The 23,488-nt window shown below is 49.0% G+C and overlaps 1 protein-coding gene across 1 annotated transcript in view; it reads right to left on the bottom strand.

Moving 5' to 3' along the window:
* Positions 1–17,791: 17,791 nt before the first annotated feature.
* Positions 17,792–23,488, bottom strand: part of GAP43 (growth associated protein 43) — a 55,678-nt gene continuing 49,981 nt past the window's right edge. The window contains exon 3 of the mRNA XM_075034770.1: positions 17,792–18,872. Within this exon, the coding sequence (XP_074890871.1) occupies positions 18,784–18,872 (89 nt within the window). The 3' untranslated portion in view covers positions 17,792–18,783. The remainder of the gene's footprint in view (positions 18,873–23,488) is intronic.

Here is a 23,488-nt window from a genome sequence, read left to right as displayed (position 1 = left end):
ATGAGAAGCTCAGGAGATTAACTTGGTAGCAATGAAACTTTATCTCCCAAGGAATTCAGTGCTCCTGCACACTCCCTTGCTCGCTCTCTGTACCCTCAGAGCTCTCCCTCCCTGCCCTTTAGTGATCCCCTCGCTCTTATATAAATACTAGAGCTGACAAAACATTTATTCAGAGCGGGAGGGTGAATTTGCTTTGATGCTATCCTCCCTCCCACTTTTTTAAATTTGTACCTGCAACAAACAATTTCTGTCTGCAGCGAAGGTGAACAGGAGTAGGAAGTCATCGCTACTCCAGCGGCCAAAAACTGACATTGCGCTCAGCTTCACACAACAGTCTGAGAAACTGGGGTGGCCCGATCACAGTTAGGGTCAGGGAGGTTTTGGCTTGGGACACAAGGACAGCAGCTGTCTAAGGTGGTTTGTGCTTGCATACCAGAGGGAATTGCCCTTCCTCAGCCAGTTGGGCAATTTCACTTAATGAATTGCTGAACTCTGTCCCTGTCCATCACCGAAACACCGGCAACACCGTTGTGTTCTCCCGCTCTGCGTCTGTGACATGTGGTTGTTTTTTAGCCTTGTACCCTCTTGCCCTAAGAGACAAGAGCTTGTCAAGGGTGGGAAGAGGCACGTGTCGTGGGGAGGGAGCCCGTGCACCGCTCCGTGCGTCCTTCTGCACCTGGTGCCCGCTCCAGGGTCACCCGTGACCGAGGACCAAAGCTTGACAGCCCGCCCTGGGTCTGTGCCTTCAGCCAGTCAAAGCAATGCAGTAATTTAGGGATTGGGAAGCCTACAGCATGGGACTGTGCTGGGACTCTTGCCGTGGTCGCAGTTTCTGTCCAATGGTTACAAACAGTAGGGATTCGTACCAGAGATAGACTAGTAGCTGCCTAAAGTCCTTGTTGGCACCTCCTGAGGTAACTGTGCCAGACCTGACTCATTGCACTGGCTTTAGCTTCGCTTCAAAAGGATGGCACCAGCTTGGTGTGAGAGGTTACTCGGTCGAGAATCATGGGGTTTTTTCCATATATCCTCGTTACCGATGCCTGTGGATAACTCCAAGAGCAACACCATGATGGCACTATTTCTTGCTCACCCAACAGCTCTGTCACCTGAAAAGATTACTGTGATTACTGTGCAATTTTGGTTCTAGGAACAGACACCTCCTTTAAAAGCCAGATACCCACGTGGTGAAAATCAGCATTGATATACTGACACCAATGAGTCTGCTGTGCTGGCTAGTGAGCTCCTCTCCTACATCCGAGTTATTATACATAGAACCTATCAAACAGGAGGCAGTCACCCATATCATAGAGTGATGGGACTCTGTGCTTGACAGGTGCCACAAAGGACAGATATAACGTATGGCATCTACGGTGGAGCCTTGAAGTCATGCTGTCCCATAAAGGCAATCTTGCCCTAGAAATTTAATTCGCGGGACAGCCCATTTGGCTGGGCTGCCCTTTGTACAGGAGACGTAGCCCTTGAGAAGAGCTACCTGGGCTGTGATTGCTCGGTCCGCACCCTGCGCCTGCAGCAGGACCCCTGGTGCTGGGCTCACTGGTCCAGCTGATGCTGGTTGCACATCTACATCCCTCCAGCGCCAACAAATGACCCTAGGCTAACCCATCAGAGGCCGAGCGGGACAGAATGGCAGAGGCTGAGTCTCACCCAGGGGCTGGAGCGTGCTGGCAGGTACCAGGCTGCTCTTACCAGGCTGCTCTAATAATCTCCTTGTAATAAGCAAATTAGCTAAAATCGAAGCCAGTCTCCAGACACTTTATGAACAGATAAAAGAAGTATGGCTGCCTAGGGAAGCGTTTGATGGGTGCTCAGCTCCCTTGTTTTCGACTCTTATTCTCTTGCTTCTCTATTATTCAAATCTCCTTTCCACCTTTATTGGCATTAGGTATTTAATTTCCTTGCAGGGTTAGTGTTTGTCTCTTCCATTTCTGTTTCTAGTGCATGATTTTGTTGAGCAAGCACGAACCATTTGGCCCACATTGATTATTTATGAAGGTGGGAACCTTTTATCTCAGCTGCTTAGTAACTTAACGGTGGTGTAGAAAGAGGCTGTCTATAAGTAGCTGCACGTCTTGCAGGAGCTGGGAGACAGGGAAGGAGGTTGAGGTGCAGCAGTATCTGATAGGAAGGGAGTAGAGAAGGGAGACAAATCAGGCTGAACTCACTGTAAAGGGTGATTTATCTATCATGCCACCAGAAAGCAGGGGTAAAATGATACTCTTGGGATTTGATAGAGCTTTGCATTCACCTTGCAGAGGTGGTAAGAAAATATCAGTAAAGAGTGAGGCCCGTTATTATAATTTCCAAGAAGGAGGGATGAAATTTTCAGGAATGAGTGCAACAAGAACACCGCACCTCTGCTTGCGATGGGCTGGAAGCTCATCCCTCCCGGTGCGCAGGCAGATGCTCCGCAGTTGCCTGGGTGCCGGCTGTACAGGCTGACTCTAGGAGCGAGGGCAGAGCCGAAGAGAACAAAGGATTTCTAGTTCAAGCCAGGCTTAGTGGGAGAGGCGTTGCAACCCTCCGGTGAGACTGCATACTGTGATTTCTGCAAAACCAGGCAAGTCACGCACTTGTAATGGGTCACTGGGACCTGCTCAGGTGGAAACAGAAAATAAGTTTCCCTCCCCGGCCCCCAGCCTTTCCTAGCCCAGCCTTTTGTGTTTTCTCTCTTTTCGTTGCCTCTCTGCTCACATTGCCCTCTACTAGTCCAGAAGATGGGAAGAGAAACACAGCGGACCAAGAGTTCACAGCCTGGAAAGGTGTTGTCCCTTTCCTATACGCACAAGTATGCAGGAAGGCAAATCCATTGCATGTTGAAAACTGCTCTAGAGCAAAACAAATAGATCAACACTGAAGGACAGGAGCTGAACTGTTTTATGAATGGAGATGCTATTAGAGTGTATTGCAAACAGGATAATGGAATATCAGCTCAAATTTCACTTTGCTGTTACTACTAAATCCGAATCCTACACAAAGTTTAATATAGTTCTCCTAAAAATTTCTTGTCGCTTCTGCTCTTCCCTTCATCCAGTGACAGCTGAACCTGTCAGATTCCAATCTGTCCCACGGCTTATGAAAAAAATGTTTCATGGAAAAAATATTTTATGGGAACATAAATTTAAATGCTGCTCCAGCATCAGTGCCGTTCAGACAGAAAATGTTACAGGAGTTGCCTTTGAGGAGACCAGCCAGAATACAGTAAGGTTAACGTGAGGAAAGAAGGAGGGCAGTCTGCCCCCTTCTTTAGCTGCGTGTCGCCAGGATGTGCCATGACATTCTCTGGTGGGGTGAAAACGGGACAAGGGCAGGGTGTATCTGGGAGGCATCCGCAGTCAGCGAAGGAAATACACGTGTGCACTGTGGGCCTTGAGCCTGGTTTAGCAAAGGACGGATCCCAAGGATCTCTGCCATCCTTTAAAAGTATGGCTTTCTCCACCACAAGCAGGGCAGCGGGGATAGCTGTCGAGGGAGGCTGGGGTCTCTGTGGTGGGGACACAGCACCTCTACCCCAGCATGAGCTGTCAGAGCCAGCAGACAGAGGAGAAGCTACAACCCTCAGGGTCCCTCTCAACCGAGCCAATACCCAAGCGCACGTACCGTGAGCGGGTTCTGCTTTTCGACCAGCCGCTGAACTGAGGCTTTCCGTGAGGCTTGCTGAACAAAAGGCAAATCTAATTTTCCCCTCCAGCAGTCTCAACAGCAGCAGATAGCAGGGCTAGATCTGTTTTGAGCAGCACAGGGATGCTTTGCTGTGGCGGAACTGGGGTGCTGCCGCCCTGACTCAGTGCAAAGGGTGCACCCCCAGTCACCGATTCAGCGGTGCTTTGCCTTCCTTATGCCAAGGCCTCCTAAAATCCTCATTCTCTTTCCTTATCGCACCAGCTACCCTGTCACCACGTGGCAAAGGCTGCCCAGTTCAGGTGGCCGTCGCTGTACTGCCGGTTGAATGTCAGTGGCATATAAACCTGAATATTAAAAAAAGCGTAAGGGGTGGCTGATGGTGCTTGTTTGCAAGCGGAGGCCCATGCCCACGTGCAGTGCCGAGGCCCCGGGCACAGCTCAGCCGGCGCACAGCGGTTACCGACGAGCAGCCGAGTGAGCTAAGAAGGTGTTTCCAGTTTAAAATTTGATGTTATGAGCTTAATAAAGATGAACTGAAAGAAAGCCCTAGCATACATGTGCAGAGTTTTCTGTGACTACAGCAGGCTTATTCAGAGCCGCAAGGATGGGAGGCACTATTTGGGGAAAGACGGAGGTAGGCAGCGCACTGCGCGGGTACGTGCTCTCCCGAGGCATTTCACTTAGCAGAGCGTTCACCTACAGAGACGGTCCCGAGAAGCCTTTTCCCTGCTGGGTGTTTTGCTTACAGAGGCATTCCCCAGAGATCATCCCTGGAGACGCTTTTACCCTTAGAAGACAGCTGTCTTCACGGGATGTATTTTTAACAAGGCTTAAAGGTATGTTTTATTCCCATCCTCTTCCCTGCAGAATAAAAACTTCGGAGCAGAGTAGTCCTTGATCTGATCCGCACGAAATTCTGAGAGATGAGCTCAGTTGTGCGCTCTGCCACAGCCTCTTCCCGCGCCCCTGGGCAAGCAGCAGAGTCCTGCTGCACAACCGGGAGGTAGGTATCGCAAAATGTCTGGAGGGTCTAAGCCTTCACAGCCCCGTGTTGTAGTAATCATCCTTCGCGTGGCGCTCCAGGCTTTGCGAGGATAATATTGTTAGAGTACTGACAGCCGCTGGGTACAGCGTTGTAGAAATACTGTGATGCTAAGGCTGGCAGACTTCTGCGGTCTGGAGGCATCACCAGCGATATGAGACAGTCCTTTAGTCTTGGCGTTGCTAACACCAAATTTGAACGGCTAGAGCCGGCCAGCCATTTGGGCACCCAGACCCTGCTGGAGCATCTTATTTACTTGCGATGGCAACCAACAGTCAAGTGCCTGTGTGAGCAATGGCCTGTTGATACGAAGGGTCTTGAATAGCTAATAAATTGGGATGGGGAAGGTTTGGCAAAATGGTTTCTGGCCATTTTAGAGTTTTCTGGTATGAACAGAGAGGAAAATTCACACCTCCTGTGTGTAAACGTGCCTGGGTGGAGAAACAAACCTGTGTTTGTGAGCTTCCCCCTTGCCTCAGATCAAAATGCTGTTTTGATCATGTCTCTGTTTCAGGGCACATCTGACAGTAGGATTTGTATTTTAAACGAAGGGAGACTTCTTGCCATGTGATGGCAAGCACAGTAGAGACAGAAAAGGGTTCCTTGCTTCTGGGCTTTGTGGTCCCCAAGCTCCACAAGAAAGCAATAAACTAGAGAAGTGTGACCTTAATGGCCTTAAATGCTTCCAGTCTGTATAATATTGTGATAGGATCATCATGTGGGTTTTGCTAGTGCAATGCCACAGGGAAGGAAATTAAGACAGCTACAGTTGTGTGAAGAGTCCAACCCTTGTCAGGCTAACAGAGGCAGATGGTAACTACAGAACAAGAAGGGGGAGGCCGAATCTTTCTTCCACCTTTGCTTAGTACCTCTGTGAAATCACCTGAGAAGGTGTATGAGGGATTGTTTGCTGTGGGGCTGATGATAGAAAGTGCACTGATAGAAAGTGAAGGCGTGACCGTGATCTTTGCAGATACCCACAGCCTCAGTGCAGAATATCCTTCAGAGAAGTTCTGATGAGCCAGGAGTGGTGCTCTTTCTTACAGGAGATGTGCTTTGCTACCGCCGAGATTGCTTTCTTTTCTCAGCAATGTGTTTTCTGACTGCCTCAGCTAAACCAAGCAGTTCGGTTCTTTTGCAAGTGCCTATCTGCTGAGCACCTATATGTGTCAGCATGCAACCCATGGAAAGCAAAACTTCATATAGTTTCACACTTCTCGGTACTTAGATTCTTGATTTGTGTCTTTTCTACAGAGAGTTAATTGCCATGCTACAGCCCTGGCATGTTTAAACGTCTGATCTGGCTTGTTTAAAACTGGGATCATTCATGTCTCTATCCCACACAGAGACAGGGCTGCAAAAAGGTATAGATGGCCAAGTCTCACCCTGAGACGCTCTCTGTGTCTGTTTGTGCACTGCCGCTGCTTTACAAACTTCTCTCTCCCTGCCTGGAAATAAATAAATAACCAGACAAGCCAACAGCTCAGATGTAAGGGCTCGAGCTCTTGATCATGAGCGGTGCTTGGCAGAGGAGGAAAAACATGCAGACTCATTCATAGAGATGCTGTGTGGAGCTGCCGTGGAAGAGCCTGTGGGCGTATGATGAATGCTTAGTAATTAAGCTGATTCTGGGCACGTTGATTATCATTTCAGGGAGATGTGGAACATCCTGCAAATACTTACATAAACAGCTGATTCCCGGGGCGCACACACGCATGTGTGTGTGTATGGGTGGGAAGGGGAAGCAGCCTGACAAGTGGTTTGAGAGTAAGAATAAATAGGTGCTGTTGCATTTGTGACTTTGTTCTGGTTTTTAATCCAGCAGGGAGGAACCACGGGAATTTGTACATTTATAATCCTGCTTTCTGTCTGTGTCAGCCAGAGTGAACAACTCATTAGCATGAAGATTTTTCTCTTTTGATTTCTCCAAGTACTAATGCAGAGAGAAGCCAAGCGGACTTGGGAGCCCCTCTTGTAGTTTTTGCTGTGATAGCACTGGTGCAGGCACTATCCATGTCTTACTGTAGTCCCTGGAGTCCTTCCTAAAAACTTACTTAGGACTTTATGCTGCAAGTTTTAGGAGTGTGGCTGCTGCAAAAGAGGTTTGAATCTGGAGCAGAGAGTTGCACCTCTCCCCACCCCCGAAATCTCAGAGATATTTGGTTCTGGGACTTTGGTGGAGACATATCAGTTAGTTAGACTATTAGAGACCTGGTTTAGTACCTAATGGGTTTGGAAAATGTCAAACTGGAGAGAAAAAAAAAAAAAACAGAAAATGGAAATGAGTATACCTCAGAAGGATCTATTTTATATCATGGTGGGATGTGCCACAAGTCCAGTTGCTCCTGTTTTGTGCAAGGCGGGGATGATGCAGATGATGCTCTGAGATCCCACCTGGCCCTGATCTTTTGGGACATTTCATAGAGCAGAGTGCAATGGCACTGTTTATTACACCCTTTCTCCACACTTCTCAACGTCTCCTTGCTGTGTCAGATACTGCAGACAGGGCATCCAAAATCCAACACGCTTCTGCACCGTCTCACCAAAGCTCTGGACTTTCCCTGTATCCTAGCACAGCATTAGTGCTGAGGCAAGGAGGAAACTAATTGCCTCCGGGCATTTTTCATCAGCCTGTGCGATTCTTACAGAGCTCCTGGCCTTGCATATTATGAAGACGGGCAGGGAGACAGACGTGGGGTGTATATGTGTGTGACAGGGGTGGGGGGCAGCAACTCCAGGCAGCGCTCTCCGCTTAATTGGTTTCCTTCCTTTCCCACTGTATTAATCACCTCCCTGTGCATGCTGCCCAGGGCTCATTTCGAGTCATTTTGCGGGCCTGGTGAGAGGGACAGGGAGCAGCCCGGGAGTGGATTGCTTCCCAGCAGCCTCTGGTCAGAGCCACAGGTCCTTTTATCTGTCTCCCTGGCTCCACAGCAGCGTACTTTTCCACCCAGTCCCTCTTCGATGCTCTCTAATGGAGGAGGAGGTGAGCATGAAATGGACTGCTAAAACCTATGAATATTTCAGAGGAAAAAGTCAAGGGACTCCATTAAATCCTCTTCAGTCTCTGCAAATGGAGCTGGGGGGGGGGGCGGGGGCGCTGCTTAATGAGAAACTCCAGCGGCATTCAGGCGATGTCAGGAATGCACCTAGCAACTTCCAGGCTGCTGCGACCTCGTGATGCTTTCCAAAGCCCCCCCCCTTTTGCACCGTCCCCATAGAGCCACCCAGCACTGCTGCCATCCTCTCCTTCCCCAGACAAGCCCAAACAACTCTGCCGTCAGCCATGTCTTCTGCTGCCGCAGCCTGCCCCTATATACCTACCCAATATTCACCACCCAGCTTACCCCAGTTGTCCTCAGGGGTACCTCTTCCCACTGTCACCCCCATAGCATGCCAGACCACCCCCCGAGCTGCCCGGCAGCCCTTTGGCTGGCTTTTAACCCAATGTCCTCCTATAGCAGCCCATCACCTACCGGCACACTGTTTACCAGCATCCCTCCCAGTTCACCAGCCAGCTTTCCCCAGCCCCTTACCAAACCTCCGTCCTCATCACAGCCTCCTCGAGATGACTTTTACCCCCCCCCTCCATCAGCAAACAGCTAGAGCGGCGGCGGCGGCTTTCAGAGCAACAACCAGACAGAGCCTGACAGCCCCATATGTTTCAGCAGAGACAGTTCCTCCCTCTAATGGGCCCAGAGGAGCGCGGCTTTCAAAGGATTCAGCGTGGAAGTGACAGGCTGGAAAGCCTTATTAATGGGCTCTCCGCCGGAGAGGGGCTGGGAGGCAGGGAACGCCAACAGCCCGGCCGCACGGCCATCCCGCCGCGGCGAGGTAGAGCCAGACCTCCCTGGCCACCGGCATCCCACCGCAGCCCACGCGCCGGTGCTCCACGGCGGCTCCCGCATCCCAATTTCTCAGGACGACGACTCTGGTTTGCCGATTCCCAGGTCAGGGTTAAGGTGAAACGACACCGGGGATCCTTTAACTCACGAAACTCAGTTTTTATTTGCTCACAACAAGAATTGGCCTGCTCACCACCAGAATTGGTATGCTCACAACAAGAATTGGCATGAAACTATATCGGTAAACCGTGTAACATGGGCTAACCATACATCACCAAACGCATACTACAGACCTCGCTTATTTGGGAATCAGTTCAGGGAAGACAATAAGGAGATCCCTCCCGTTGAGTCACGAGGTTCAGAACGGACCCCCTTGCTTTCTAAACTCCTCAGCGCGGAGCCTAGGGGCAGCTGGATCCTAGCCCCAGACTTGGTCAACAGTTTATGTCTAAAGGGATGAGGTGTAGGGATTACGGAAAAGGAAAAAAGAGAGACACAAGACAGAGAGAGGGAGAAGAGAAAGATTTCACCAGTCCTGGGTCCAGCGTTGGTTCAGACAGCCAAGGGGTCCGGTTCCAGTGGTCTTGCACACCTGATAAAAGTTTGTGTCCTTTTATCATCCCTGCCCCTCCTTCAGATGGGCACTCAAACTCATTAGGCTAATTAGGTAGCCTTTGGGCTGATGGGCTTGGGGGGTAACTTTTCCTTCCCTGCAGACGTGATCTCTCGCCATGCATGGTGAGGTGCCCTGTTCAGAACATCAGAGCGGGGAGCTGGGCACCCTCCTGTTGCCAAGGGGTGCTGATCGGCTTCTTTTCACCTGGGGTCCTTGCTAGGCAGAGTTAGTCATTAATCAGAACTTGCCCCACCACAATGTTTGAGACATTAACTCCTTCAGTCTCCCACAGTGGCAAGCGAGCCTCCGTCACCCTCCCCTCAGACATGAGATGGGGTGGTGATGTCCCCGGGGTCTTTGTTTTTTTTCCCGAGGGACCAGTCAGTGTGCGAGGTCTTTTAAGTCTATGCACCCTGCATCACAGTCTGCTCTTCCAGCCCCGACACCCAAAGATGCCCGGTGGGGTGCCTGGCACAAGGCTTGGCTGTCATGAATGGAGAGGAGCCTGGGGGCAGCAACCCACGGCTGTAGGTCTCCTCTCTCTTTGCTACTGAGAAGCGGTGGGGTCAGGAAGACAAAGTGCCAGTGCTCAGAAACTGCTCACCCCTTTGCCGGGTGCTGGCCTTCAACCAGGACTTGTCTTTTGGTCTTCTAGAGGAGGTGAGCCATCATCCCTCACAGGGCTGCTCCTCATGGATTTCTTCTCCACGGCTTCCAGGAACATTGGTCCTTCACATGCAAAGCCACCAGTGTCTCCCCTGTTAGACACCAGCACCCCCTTAGGCCACCATTAAATTTTAGCTTTTGCTGTGTTGTTCCTAAATCGCTCAGGTCTGCCTCAGAATGAAAGAGACCCTTTCCAGGCCCTGGGCAAGCTCCACAGCGAAATTGTCCCTGCACTTAAACATGAGCTGCTGCACAGACAGGAGCTGAATGAGGCTCATCAAAACTTAAACCACGGACTGACTGACTGCAGATAAATGGCCAAGGATGGGCATACCAGTGTAGAGGGGAAAAGTTGAACCTTCTCCATTAGATCTCTCCTCCAATGAGAGAAACTGGTTTTCCCTCTCTGGGTCAGGGTCCTGAAAATTGCCACAAAACCCTTCAGAAGACCATCTCAAGACTAAAAAAAAAGCATAATCATGGGCTCAGTAAAGAGAGACCTCACCAGCAGTTTTCAGTTCACCCCAATTAACTCCTCCTTGTTATCCAGCCAGTGATGACCTATACCACCCTTCCTCTCTCCCACCACAGATAATGAGTCTTACCTCTCTCTTGGCTTAGCATCCACCTGTTGCCCCTGAAGTGCTAATTACATTTTACTCCTAACCTGCTTAATCAACTACCATGATTAAACTAAGCACGAAGCGCTGCTTTTCTACCTGTACCCAGCTTGCAGTTTGGGTTGCAGGTTGGTGCATTTACAGAGCCTGAAGTACCCCAAGGCCTTTTCTGCAGCTCTGGCAGTCTGTTTCGTACAAGCTACCACCTTTCTGCAAACCCTGCTGCTCAGCTACAGTCAGCGGTGCTCCTCTGAGAGAAATGGGCTTTTACTTCCTTGCCTCTCTTATTATTCATGTTCAGCGTTCCCTGCCAAGCTAAATGAAAGTTATTTCCTCTTTAATAAACAAAAGTGGCCCTACATGGAGAAAAATGATTTCATTTTTAATAAACAAAAGTGATCTTAGGTACAGAAGTGCATAATTTCCTTTGTCTGGCTTTTTCTGCTCATCTTCAGAGAGCAGCAGACTGGACTGGATGCCAGCTCCGCATACAATGGTAAAACAGGGCAGAGTGTAGCAGATTAGGAGATCGTAAAGGTCTCTTACAGGGTGCTTCATGCTGCCTGCTGGGTAGAGGATAGCAGACTTTTAGAAATTTGAGTGATGGTACGAGAAACACTGGTCTTTTGCCAGTGACCTCAGTAGGGCAACGAAGGTGGCAAGTCTGCCGTGAAGCTGTTGGCACTGTCAAAACCCAGGAAAACCTGACGCTCCTGTTGGGGTTTCCCCAAGGAGAGGAGGTCTCCTCTGCATGTTCGCAGCTAAGCCAGGGGACCACCACGGGAACTGGAAACACATCGCTCACGTCTCACGGAAGCTAGGGAAAGGCTGGCGGTGCAGTCCACGAACGTAAGCAGCAATCGGAAGGGAGTTCACCTGGGCCAAGAGGCAATGGGGGGGCAAACACCCAAGGTGAGTCATGGGTCATTCTGTACAATTCAGGCAGAAAGTTTATTTCCAGCTCACGCTGGCAAGAGCGTGACACTGGAAAGCACGCGCAACGCGCTTTGTGTGCCCGGCCAGAAAGTCTCTGGCAGAGATTTACGTTCGGCTGAGTGTTTTAGCTGACACACGTGCTGTGGCACAACCGTTCAGCCTCCTGCCTCCCCCCCCCCCCGCCGCTGTGTAAAAGATAAAAGAGTGCAAGGCAGCCTTGCTACCCCAAGACACCATTTACTTGGAGGGAGGTCCTTGGCCGCCCCTTTACAGATGTTTTGCCCCACTGAAGCAAAGCCAGTCTGCCAGGGTTGAGCCCTACAATCTAGCGATGTGGCTAATTGAAACCACTTGATTTTGAATGCTAAATATTTGTTTGCATACAAGCTGGAGTCCACGCCTTTTTTGGAGAAGCTACGGGGCAACTGATGATTACATGCAAGAATACAGACATCTAATTGTGTCATTTTCATTTGTAAATTGGCACTTTGTCCAGAATCCATGTGAGGTGCCGAGGTCTGCTCTGTTTCCCAGGCAGCTCCTTGGACCCTCATCAGGAATTTTCCTGGGCCCTTGCTAAGCCAGCTGCTGTATTTCAGAGATGAGTTGCAAGTGATTTCTAAATAGCGGTTGCAAAGCTTCCTGGGATGAATAGATGTGATAAAAATGCTTGATTTCAGCTCTGCTCTTGAGCTGCTGACAGATACAGCACAGCATTAAGTCAGCAGCCAAGCCCAGCCTGGGCAGCAATTGCTGCTCTGTTCATATTTCATTGAACTTGGCACAAAGTTGATACTGAGGGAAATAACTTGGTGGGACTTCTTAGGTGCTGAAATATATATTCCTATCTCAAAAACTTCTGGAGTTTCCCAGTGAACTACTGAAGCTTTAAATCCAATGAGGAATTTGATACCTTTAGATACACTTGCACAAGGTTGCCTAATTGTGTAAAAAAATTTATTCCATTTTGTACTCGCTTTTCCTGAAACTTGCTGAGTGGTTTACTGAATGGTGACCCACATCACCCTTTCTACACCCAAGCAGATTCCCTCACTTGGAACAACATCCCAGGCCCAGCATTTTGCTGTCGACATATTGCAGATCCATGGTGCCGAAGCACAGCTTTCCTTGGTTCAGCCTGGTTTCAGGTGATGTCTGTTCCTTATTATATAAATACCTAGCACTTTTGCACGGGGAGACCACGTCTTGCATCAGGCTTGTATCTTCTACCTCAATAGATATTTAACAACAGTAAAAACATACCAGGCCTTTTACTTTACCCTTTCTTTTTAACATAGGTTTTTACCTGGACAGAATAAGTAGAAAGTATTTCTTTCCACAGTAATAGGACTTGACTGAGAAGGTAAAGGAAGAATGGAAGGAGATTTTTTTTTTTGTAAAAGCATTGAAATCCTACACAAGGGAGAAACTTCTATTCCAGGAAGAAATAATTGCACACAACTACACGTATCTATAAGTGAGAGACTTTATTTGAACCAATTTTTCAAATACAGACATCTGTATTATTCTCACTTCTCGGGAATGTTTTCTGCTCATTTTTGAAGCTTGCAACCTTAGGACAATATTCAGGACATATGTGTACATTAGATCTCTGCAGATGGACACATTCATAATGCACAAGTACAATGAGTGAGAGACTCTTTCCAGATCCTCACACAAGAGCATCGGAAATGGGCCGCTCTAATCGTCAAGTTCTGCTCTTATTAGCTTCCAGACACGTCACAGTTCTTGATACTCTCTAGGCTGTAGCCACCTTCTTCAGGCCCCGATTTACTACTGTGTTACTTCAGCTGTATGCCAGTGTAACTCCTCAAAATAGGGCTTAGGTGATGCACAGGGATGTGTTTCATTCATTGGGAACAGGCATGAGCAGAAAAACCAAGCTATTGGATGAACGGTTCACCTAGGATTTTCTTTTGTGAGAGTAGTCTAGGTCTCAGGCAGGGATTTTTTTTTTTTTTTTTTTTTTTTTTGGAAGTGACCAGTGGCTCTGGGTGTGTAATACATGAATCCTGATGTTCAGAGAATACAGGGGACCTGTGGATTGGGCCCCAGTGAGGTGTCTCTCAAGTTGGGCACTCCAGACGTGAGCCACTGGGGTCACTAGCCTGTTCTGCAAATCTCGACCTTCACCTCTTCTTCCAAGTATTGCTCAACAGAGGAATGTAGTAATAAAGCATTGTAGGTAAGAATGCAGGCTCGCACATGACCTGAGATCAACACCCTGAAAAATGGATAGAGGGTAGCGCTTTCAGGACCACCTAAATGACTCATGATCTTCAGTTCCATTTTGGAAAATGACTGGAGAATTTTAGGCCTGAGACCCCAAATTCGCTGCAGAGAGGAGTTTGGACATCCTTCAACATCTGGGCCTTAGGAGCTTACGTCTCTTTGAAAGCCAGTGAAATGCATGCTCTCAAGTGCCCAAGTCACTTAGGTTATTCTGAAAACTGTACCCTATATACATATGGGTAGATAAGGGGCAGACTTTCACAGGCACAAGTGGCAGTTAGACATGTAACTCCCATTGATTTTTTTTTCCCCCTCGGGGACCTGGAAAATCCCCCCCCCGAGGAGTTGAATCCTCCTCTCGCATTATTTTCACACCAGATTAACACCACTGGTTCCAGTGGAGCGACTCCTGAGTTACCCCGGTGTGAGCGAGAGGAGAACCAGTCCTGAGGTGCTCTAAATATCCAGTGAAAGTGCTAATGTGACAATGCGGAAAAGCGGGGAATCTGAGCACAGGCCTGGAAGAGGACCCCCCGCCACCACCCCCGCCACACTGCTGAGCTGCAGGTCACCACCGAACGGACTTCTTAGCCAAGAGGGGCCACAAAACCATTGATTCGGACCCTTCCCTCCATCTCTGCAAACCACAGCCGCTCTGTTGCCTTCCTAAGACACCTATGACAGACACCAAACCTTCAGTACAAAAAGCCTCACGTTCTAGTTTGCCATTCAGAGACCGCAGAAAAAAAGAAATAACTCCCGGGGGAGAGTTTGGTAGGAACTCCCTCTTTCTTTCTTTCTTCTTTCCTTTCTTTCTAAACCCCTCTCGTCCAGTCATGGCCATTTCTTTCATTTATGTAACACGTTCCCCAAGCGATGGTGTTTACGTTGTCACCGTAGGTGAGTTCCTTCTAGCTAAGGCCTCTCACGGGGCTGCATTAGGGTTTAGGGTTGGAAAACACTGGGTCTGAAGGGATCTCAGCAGGATGCCCTTCCCCTCCCTTTGGAATGTGGCTCACGGTGGAGCTTCTTGGCTGATGCAACTATTGCAAGGGTTGTGGGGTTTTGTATGCCATCAACGCAGACAGTCTGTGGATGCCACAAGCATTGCAAAGCAGACCGAATTCACGCGAATGATCGACTGCATTGACCGGGGGTGTTAGGTTGGCATTTTTTTACACTTTTCCAAGGCTTAGCCTAGATGAGGTGAAATGTCCAGAGCTGGCCTACAGCTGGTAGGAGCATTCAGTATCGATGTGGATCACTAGCATATCTTACTACAGAGGCATGGAAAAAGCCCCTCTTGGACTCTGAATTTCCACAGCTCTGTACGTAAGGTCAGGCACCATATTCCCAGTGTGAGTCATTCTGACATGCCCTTTCCTCTCCATCCATAAAGTAACAACCACAGACACCTCCAGGCAAAGCTATATCCTCTTCAGGGAGAGAGGATTAGATATATTCTCCCTGGGGAATTCGTGTTGGTTGTTGCATCAGGAGCAGCAGAAAAGTTCCAACTACTCTGCTGGATACTCTTTGCTCCACTCTTTACTTCTGGGACCTCCTGCCTCTTGTGCTGCTTAGCTCACTTGATATCCTGCTAGAAAAATCGTTCCTCAAATACCCCTGTTCTCCTTCCAGTTTCCATCCCATGCCGCATCCTTTATACTGTTTCCTTTTAGCCTTTTAAAATCTAGCTGAAGAGGCAACTCAAGGAAATCCAAATGCTTTTCTCTGCTCTCTTCCTGTACCCTGAAGACAGCCCAGCTTCCTATACAAATCTTGTGTATTACACATTAAACCACTGCCTGCTCAAGGCAGGGTTTGTCTGTGTGCTCTCTCTCACGCTCTCTTTGCCCTGACTCTCCGGCAGGATCAGGACACGGTACAATAAGAAAGATAGGGGGGGTGCTTGGTTACAGCTAGTAATTTTAAACTGGAACCAAGGGAGAGGAATTAGTATTTAAATTATTTAGGTTTGCAGTTGGTAACCACATATCCCGTTCTCTTTGCGGGGGAAAAAACCAAAACACAAACCCCAACCCTTTGTTCTCTAAGCAACATGGCAAAGTATGTTCTTACGAATGGTGACAAAACACGCGCGATGCCCCAACCATCAGCCAAGGGGGAGGCAACATGCGAAATACAAAGATAAAACATTCCTGGGGAGAGAAAAGTGTTTGGGTTTTGAGGAGGGAGGAAGGCCTATGTCCAGGAAGACATGAGAGGCAGTTTTCTTTTCCGTATAAAGTTAAAAATAGCAATAGTAAAGTGGAGGCAAGATGAAAAGTTTGGGGTCTGAAGTCAGAAGAGCAGGGAGACCACGCGGTCTTTGCAGAAACAGGCAAGACAGTCCTTCAGAAAACTCTTGTAAATGGTCATGACAGGAGATGAGGCTAAACAAAAACCATGCTCTCTCCTTCCTGCCTCCTCCCAAACACCTCTCCCACAAATCCTGAGAGCTGAACCTCAGTTCTCTCGACTCGGTGCTAGAGACACGGGGCGTCTGCAACGTCCGAGCTGGGCTGGGCACCTCGTGTGCTACGAACAGCAAACATATACTCTACGCCTCTCCTGCCTACGCCTCGGCCCCCCCGTGTCCGTCAGAGCGCTCTCCCTCCCCAAACACCATCCACCCCCCCTGCCGCTTCCACGGCAGAAACAGGCAGGGTGGTGAGACCTGACATACGGTCCAAGCAATGCCTGATGTCCGCGCTACATTTGCTGAATTGAGGTCAGGCTGGAAGGTGTCTCAGGGTTTACCACCCATCATGACATGGGAATATTAGCATATATATCGTTTATGAAGTATGACACAATACCTATCTGTCAGTCAGCCCATCTTTCTACCTATTTAGTCTGTCTAATCTACTTTAGCTAGCTACGTTTCACTATCTCTATCAATCATCTATTGCTCCATATTATCTAATTTCTTCCTGTCTCTCTCTCATCTTTTTCACTCTAATCTTTCTTACTCTAGCTATACTCCCCTCTCTCTCCCTATCATCCATCTATCCACTCGAAAATCTTTCCCCCCCTCCTCTCTCTAATCCCTGTTTTTATAAATCTCTGTCCAATCTCTCTCCCACTCTCTCTTTCCCTCTCTTCTTTAAAATCCTCCCTCTCTCTCTCTCTCTCTTATTTCTACACAACGCCAGGAAGCACATGGAAATTAATCCTGATGCGTTTTTGATGGCACTTCCAGTGAGCGGTCTACGTTCAAACCAATCATCTCTGAGGAGACACTGTTCATCTTTTCTCCCTATTTCCAACAAAGAGATGGAGGAGAACAAAGGAGTAGGGCAGGGAGGGCCAGCCAGCCCTCTGAAGGCCACGGGGCTGCCACTCCACGCATCAGCCACCAAGGGACGTTGGGGCTGTCAGCAGACCCGTCTTTTTGGTGTTACTGCTGTGAGGTCAATTTAATTGTGGCCCTGCAGCATCGTATGGCAATCCTGCAGGGTACGCTGGCTGTCACGGCCAACGAGGCCAGGAAACCATGCACAAACTGGTGGGAAAGCACAGGATAATAATCAGGGCAGTGAAAGAGCAATAACTGGGCTTTTATGAAAGCCCGGTTATTACTGAATAAATTTTAGCAGTTCGCCCTCGTGGCTCATAAACAGAGCAGCAGACCCCGAGGGCTGTTCAGGCTCCTCCGCCGGGACAGGCTGGGTCTAGCGGGCGCGCGGTTGGGACGTGCGCGGGAACATCCCGCACCCCGTGGAAAGCGGTGGTGGAGATCGGTGCTCTGCCCGCGGCGCCCAGCCTTGCGCCACGCTTTTAGCTGGCTGCGGGGGAAGGCCATGAATAACAGCTAAAAGCCCTGGCCCTCGTTAGAGCTGGGTGAACCATCCCAGGTCTTGCCAGGGAGCAGGAGCGAGGTATTTCTCAGCGTCGTCGACTGGCTCTTACACCACCAGACCTTGTCCTGCTCACGTGCCAATTTATTCAATGCGTTGGCCCAATTTACTTTGCCAATCAGAACGTTTTTGGAGGGCCACGCTAAGCTACTCAACGACTTCTCCAACTCTAGCCCGATGGGGTGAGCGTCACCCCGCTGCCGGGGGGAGCTCAGGCCCCGGGACCCTGTCCCTCACGGCCCTTGGTAAACCCCTCAACAGAGGTCGGACCTTCAGCACGGACCAAAGCTGGTCCTTCTGCTGGCTCATCTCTCCAGGGTCACCATACTTCTCCAAATCAGGGCCTAGAGGTATCCTAGAGGGCTGCTTATTTTGCTCTTTCCTAAAACTGATTTTGCTACTTTCATTACTTGTGTTAGTCGGGGCTAACACCTCACTCAAAAATCCAAGCCTGCTTCCCTTAAAAATCCCCTCAGCAGTGCCAGGGAGAGCGGTCGGTCACTGAGCAGTGGCCGAGGAGCACAGCGGGGCCACGAAAGAAGCGGCCCACCAAAGACCGCAGGCCAGCAGGATGTACGGCAGCATAGAAATGCGACACGGTGGTATTAATGATCATTATTCTCATTTATTATAATTATTGTTCAGTTTGAAAAAGGAGCCTGGAGCCAAGCGTTACGCTAATTGGCACATTTTTTTGTTGTTGTTTTAGTTCTGAAAACAAACTGGGGTTTAGTATTATTTTTCATTCATTTGTTTGTTTGGTTTGGTCTTTTTTTTTTTTTTTCTTTCGTTCATTCCATCACATTGAAAAAGGAAGAAAAGGAATTTCTTTTTTCCTCTTTTGTTTTAACTCACTCGGTAAGTCTGGACTCCTCGGATGAACGTAACATTGCACACACACACACTTGGAGGAGAGAGAGAGGGGGGGGAGAGAGAGAGAGCGCGCTCGCGGTGGGCAGACAGACACACGCACGCGCCAGGTCAAAGAACTCTGATACAGTGCAAGAATTTTCCCAAAATGATTGGATCATCATTACCAAAAAACTCGCCATAACAACACCAAGAAACAAAGAAATGTTTAAGCCACACTGTTTGACTGGGATTTTTCCTGCTTTTTTTTTTTTTTTTCTTTAAATGTTTGCCACACAGAGAGAAAAAGGGTTTAAGTGGGAATGGGAGAGGGACGGACAGGCTCACAGATGTGAGCAGGAAGGGGGGAGATCGAGATTGGGGTAGGAAGGAAGGATAGAGGATAGGGGGAGGGAGGGAGGGGCAATGGGGAGTCATTTCTTAATGTTCAGGCATTTTCTTGGTCCGCCTTGCTCTCTTCTTCTTTCACCTCTTCCTGCTGGGCACTTTCAGTAGGTTTGGTTTCTTCTACAGCATCTAGTGGGGAAAGAGATGGTCCAGAGTTAGTCAGCCATGAGCAACAGCATCCTGCATGTACACACAGCCATCGCACGATGGACGGCGTGGCTTCGGGCTTCTCTCTCCCCAAAGTGACCCAGGTCTCAAAGTCCCTGGCATTTCTGCAGCATGGAAAGAACGTGTCAGGGTTCAGCCCAGCAGGCAAGCGTGTAGCTCTCACAAAACGCCTCCAGCCCCACCAGAAAGCACGTGCAACTGGAAGGAGCTGCCCGGCTTGCTGCTGCTGTCAGGGGCAACCACCATTCATTTCATCAGGTGCGCTGATCAGGCTCTTGGCTTACCAGCTAGATCACGCACCCTTTTACCGAACCCCCTGACTGTGCCAACCACTGTTGCATGTTGCCCCCTAATTCCGCTATGCATCCTCCCAGCCAAGGCTTAAAGCGCTCACAAAGAGAAAACCCTACACGCACTTGAAGCTTGCAAGACCCAGAGGGAAACATTTTATAACCTGGAACTCAGACTTCTCTTACGCTAAACTGAGATCTAGACAAATGTCTCTAGCCTTCAAGAACGGGAGCCTTCATCCGGGAGGTTGTCACATCTCTCCAGTTTTCTGGGCTCTCCTTTCGAAGGCAGAGCTGCCCCGGGGGGAAGCAATGAGTGTAACGGGAGGGTAGGTCTGCCTGTCCATCAGACACTTTGTTCTGGCACACTGTTCACGTGAGAAGTTAAAATGAATGCTAGGAGCAATCCCACAACGATGAACTAGACAGGGGATCAGAACCGAGGGGAAGGCAGAGGCAGCCGAGAGAGACAAGGCAAACGAAAGGAGCACCTCTGAGGCTGGAGCGATCTTATTGCTGGGGTCATCCAGCCCCAGACACCATGCCCCTTCATGGCAGCAGGACAGATTTAATTGTCTCTGAGTTCCTGCTGACCATCTCTCATCACCTTTACATCAGGGTACGCTACCATGTTCCCGGGCCTCCTTCAGAAACGCCGCTAAGGTCTATGCACCGTGTGGATTGCTTTTTACAGGAGAAGGTGATGGTTGACCCAGGGCTGTAAGGTAGAATAATGCACAAGGGTCTTAGTGCACTGTAGTGGCTGGTCTGCTCCATCGCCAAATCTGCCCGTTCCTCACTGACTCCCCCTCCCACACATACATACACACAGACCATGGAGAGGCCAAGCAAGCGGCATCAGTCCAGACTTGGGATAAAAAACAGGCAAAAGAAGGGCTGGGTGCTGTGGGACAGACCACAAGATTGGTATGTCACATACCTCAATGCCGGCACTCGACATACCTCCGTAGCATCACTGTATCTCCGGTGGTCATTCAGAGAGGACTGTGGGGTCCCTGGACAGTTCCTGGCTTCTCTGATGGGCTATCACATTACCTTATACCAGCAAATAAAATGGGCCAGGGACTGCTCTCTGGCCCCGAGGCCAGCTGGCACCACACAGCTCATGTCCATACGGCTAAACGCTCTTACTCTCCAGAACAGGGTGGCTGTGTTTGGGAGCTGTCAGGGGCAAAGCTAGTTGGCCTATTCAAAAAATCACACCATGGCCCATGCTGTCAGCTTAACAACATGGATGTTCACATGCCAGTGTTTAGTTTGCGAGGATTAGCATCCTCACACCCATGTTTAGCCTTAGTGAGAATGCTAATTGGGATGTGAAACTTTCCTTACTGACACGGTTTATGCATTTTGGCCTGGTCCATTCGATGCCATCAGATGGCAGACTTGTATTTGCTTCCAACACTGGCAGTAGGTGCTGCATTCCTGCTTCCCTCTCCCCCTCGGCTCTTTAGCCTAGCTTTTAAATATGTTCCTAGGCACCACTTCCATAAAGATCACCTTTAAGATGTGTGTAACTTCCTAACGTGAATCATCTTCATTAAAGGCTCTGCTTCTGGACCTTCAAATACTTTTTGTCTTAGTAAGTCCTGACTGCTGATTTTCCAAAAGGACAAAGTCTGTGGAAACATCCCCATGGCCTGAGCCCCTGCACCTGCAAACCCCCTGTCAGCAAAAACATCTGTAGACTTTCTTTCCCTTGACACCGAACAGCTAAACAGAATGCTACTCAAGGACTCCTTCTATATATGGTACAGCTACAACCATGAACCAAAGACAAAATGGGCTACTGATTAAAATAGGATGCAAGTATCGTTGCAAGGCAAAGCAGGCCAACTTGCCCTAGCTTTGTTAATTTCTCTGAATGACTTGATCGTACTCCACTGGGGAGGGAGGGGAGTCCTTTTAATCCCACTCTTCTCCAAGGCATTCATAGCAGGAGACACATGGAATTATGGAGCGGAGAGTAGAATCCTAATGCACAAACATCTACCCCTAAATTTGAGCCAAAAGACTATCGTTAGCCAGCAGCAAAGCATGCTTTGCTATAAGGCTCTGATAGATCCTAGTAAGGCAGAATTTGGTTTTTTGCGCACATAAATGCAAGATGGATGGAAGAGCAACAACGGATAGGCAATGCAGCTTCAGGAACACAAGCCCTGACACTGTATTTCATTATGTTTAAAACTTTCTGTGTCTTCCTACTGAAAATACACATAGGTTTTAGCCAGCAGTCCCCACAGCTTCCTCAGGACAGCACGACAGAAGGGCCCATAATGCAGCAGGCACAGCGATAGACACTGGGAGGTCCTGCATACCTGCTGTGATACCGGGTGCCTTGGCCAAGACATACAAACTGCTAAGTTGCACAGATGCCCACGTTAAATCAGCAGCTGAAAGTGGGGTCCAGCTCCAACGGTGGTAGGCTCTTGACAATGAACTTCAGCAAGAAGTAATATCACAAAGGATAAAAAATTCAGCACAAAAAATAAAGTTCAAGCTGTGGCACTGCTAAACAACAGCAGTGAAAAGAAGAGGATTCTCAGTGCAATGGGAGCAACGCAGCACAACCCTACTGACATCAGGGCCAGTTAATAACAGTTTCTGATTCACGAGGAGAGATGAGACGGTTTATCTGACTCACCCTTCACTGGTTTGTTTGATGCAGGCTATTTCTGCAGTATGTTCTCTGGGGTTCTCTCCAGCCTAGTTTTCAATGTCCCAGCAAAGGAGGGCAGGGTATCCCTGGGGAGATCAGTAAATGGCTATCCTGGGGATTCCATACATCAGAGAGGATATTTCTTACATTGCTTTTTACCCACTTCCTTGAACTCTGGGCTGTCACACCTGCCAGTTTGTAGTGGACGGATACAGTTACACAGACAGAACTGCAGAGCCTTGGCATTTTACACTCACTTTGCACTTCGTTGGAATAGGTGTAAAAGGTGACAAAAAAGCAGGTGAGAATTCAGGGCATTTAAGCAAAATGTTCAGTCCCCTGCTCGAGGAACAAAAGCATTTCATCCTGGGTGGCCAAATTTCCATCTGTCTAAAGCTGCCTCCCTTCTGAACATGCCAACACTGTGAGATCTCCTCCTGCACGATCAGAGTCCCCTGTGTCCTCTTGCAAGGGAGAGAACAAGCAGGTGGTGATTTATTCCAGATGGACCTAGACTGGGGCAGCACCGAGATCATGAAATGGGAAAGTTGAAGTGGGAGTGGATGGACATCTCGCCTAACTCCAGACATCTACACAAAGACATCTACAGCTGATCTTCTCACCCTCTGCTCCCTTTCTTATTAGTGGAAATAAACATGACATTCTAGGAGTCTATTAACCTGACTTATTTAGATGTCTGCTTTAGGACAAGAGGAGTCTCAGCCTGGGAACACCTACATCTTTAGCAAGCCAAGGTGGAGACATACACATTTGTTATAGAGCATTCCAGCTACAGAGCAAAAAAGAAGGGCCCAAACTCACAAAATGAGAACACAACATGTGCATGTGTGGAGGAAACAGAACAAGAGGGGAGGCTGAGCTGTAATACGAAGCAAAAGAAGCCTGAGGAGGGGCCCCCCAAAAAAATAAAATCTGTCCTCAAAGATAAAGCAGGAATGGCTAGGTCAAAAAGCTAAAAAACCCACCGCAAAACAAGACCAACAACAAAACCCACCTAGTTTGTGCTTGCAGTCATCACCCTCACAGTTGTTTTAATGCACATCAGTCATCACTTGCACTTCTCCTGGTTATTCCCATCCTGTGGTCCCCCCCAGACCCAGCTTTGAGATTTTAGTTTGTTTTGCAGCTTTGCCTTTTGTTTCAGTCCTTTGAAATCTAATCTGCAGTCCAAATCATCCTATAGCATGGGATAATTTTGCCAAAGAGACAGGCATCTGTGAGCTGAGCTGCCACCAACCTCACTTCAATCTAGCACCCTGCACGGGGCAGCCAAGTTGAGAAACCTTTTGGGCAGCCTCAGACAAACCTTAAGCTGTGACTGCAGAATTGCTTAAGCGATAGAGCTTCGTGGTGGGTGAGGCTGAAGTGCATTTGCTTCCCAGCTGAAGGACCTGCATCAGAGACATGCTTCATACCTACAGCTCCAACTGGTACCTGCTGGGGAACTGCCTTGCCCACGGAAGAGGAACGGTATGGAAGTGAACTACAGATCCTTGCTGAAATAGGGTCTTGGAGAGCTCCTGCCCCTCAGCACTCCATTTAGTTCCTGGAAAGGGTGAGAGTCATGTCTGTGAGCCCTGCTGCGG

The sequence above is a fragment of the Buteo buteo genome, chromosome 8, assembly GCF_964188355.1.
Source record: "Buteo buteo chromosome 8, bButBut1.hap1.1, whole genome shotgun sequence".
In the NCBI taxonomy this organism is placed as follows: domain Eukaryota; kingdom Metazoa; phylum Chordata; class Aves; order Accipitriformes; family Accipitridae; genus Buteo; species Buteo buteo.
Note: the sequence above shows the minus strand (reverse complement) of the source record. Positions and strands in the feature narration are given on the sequence as shown.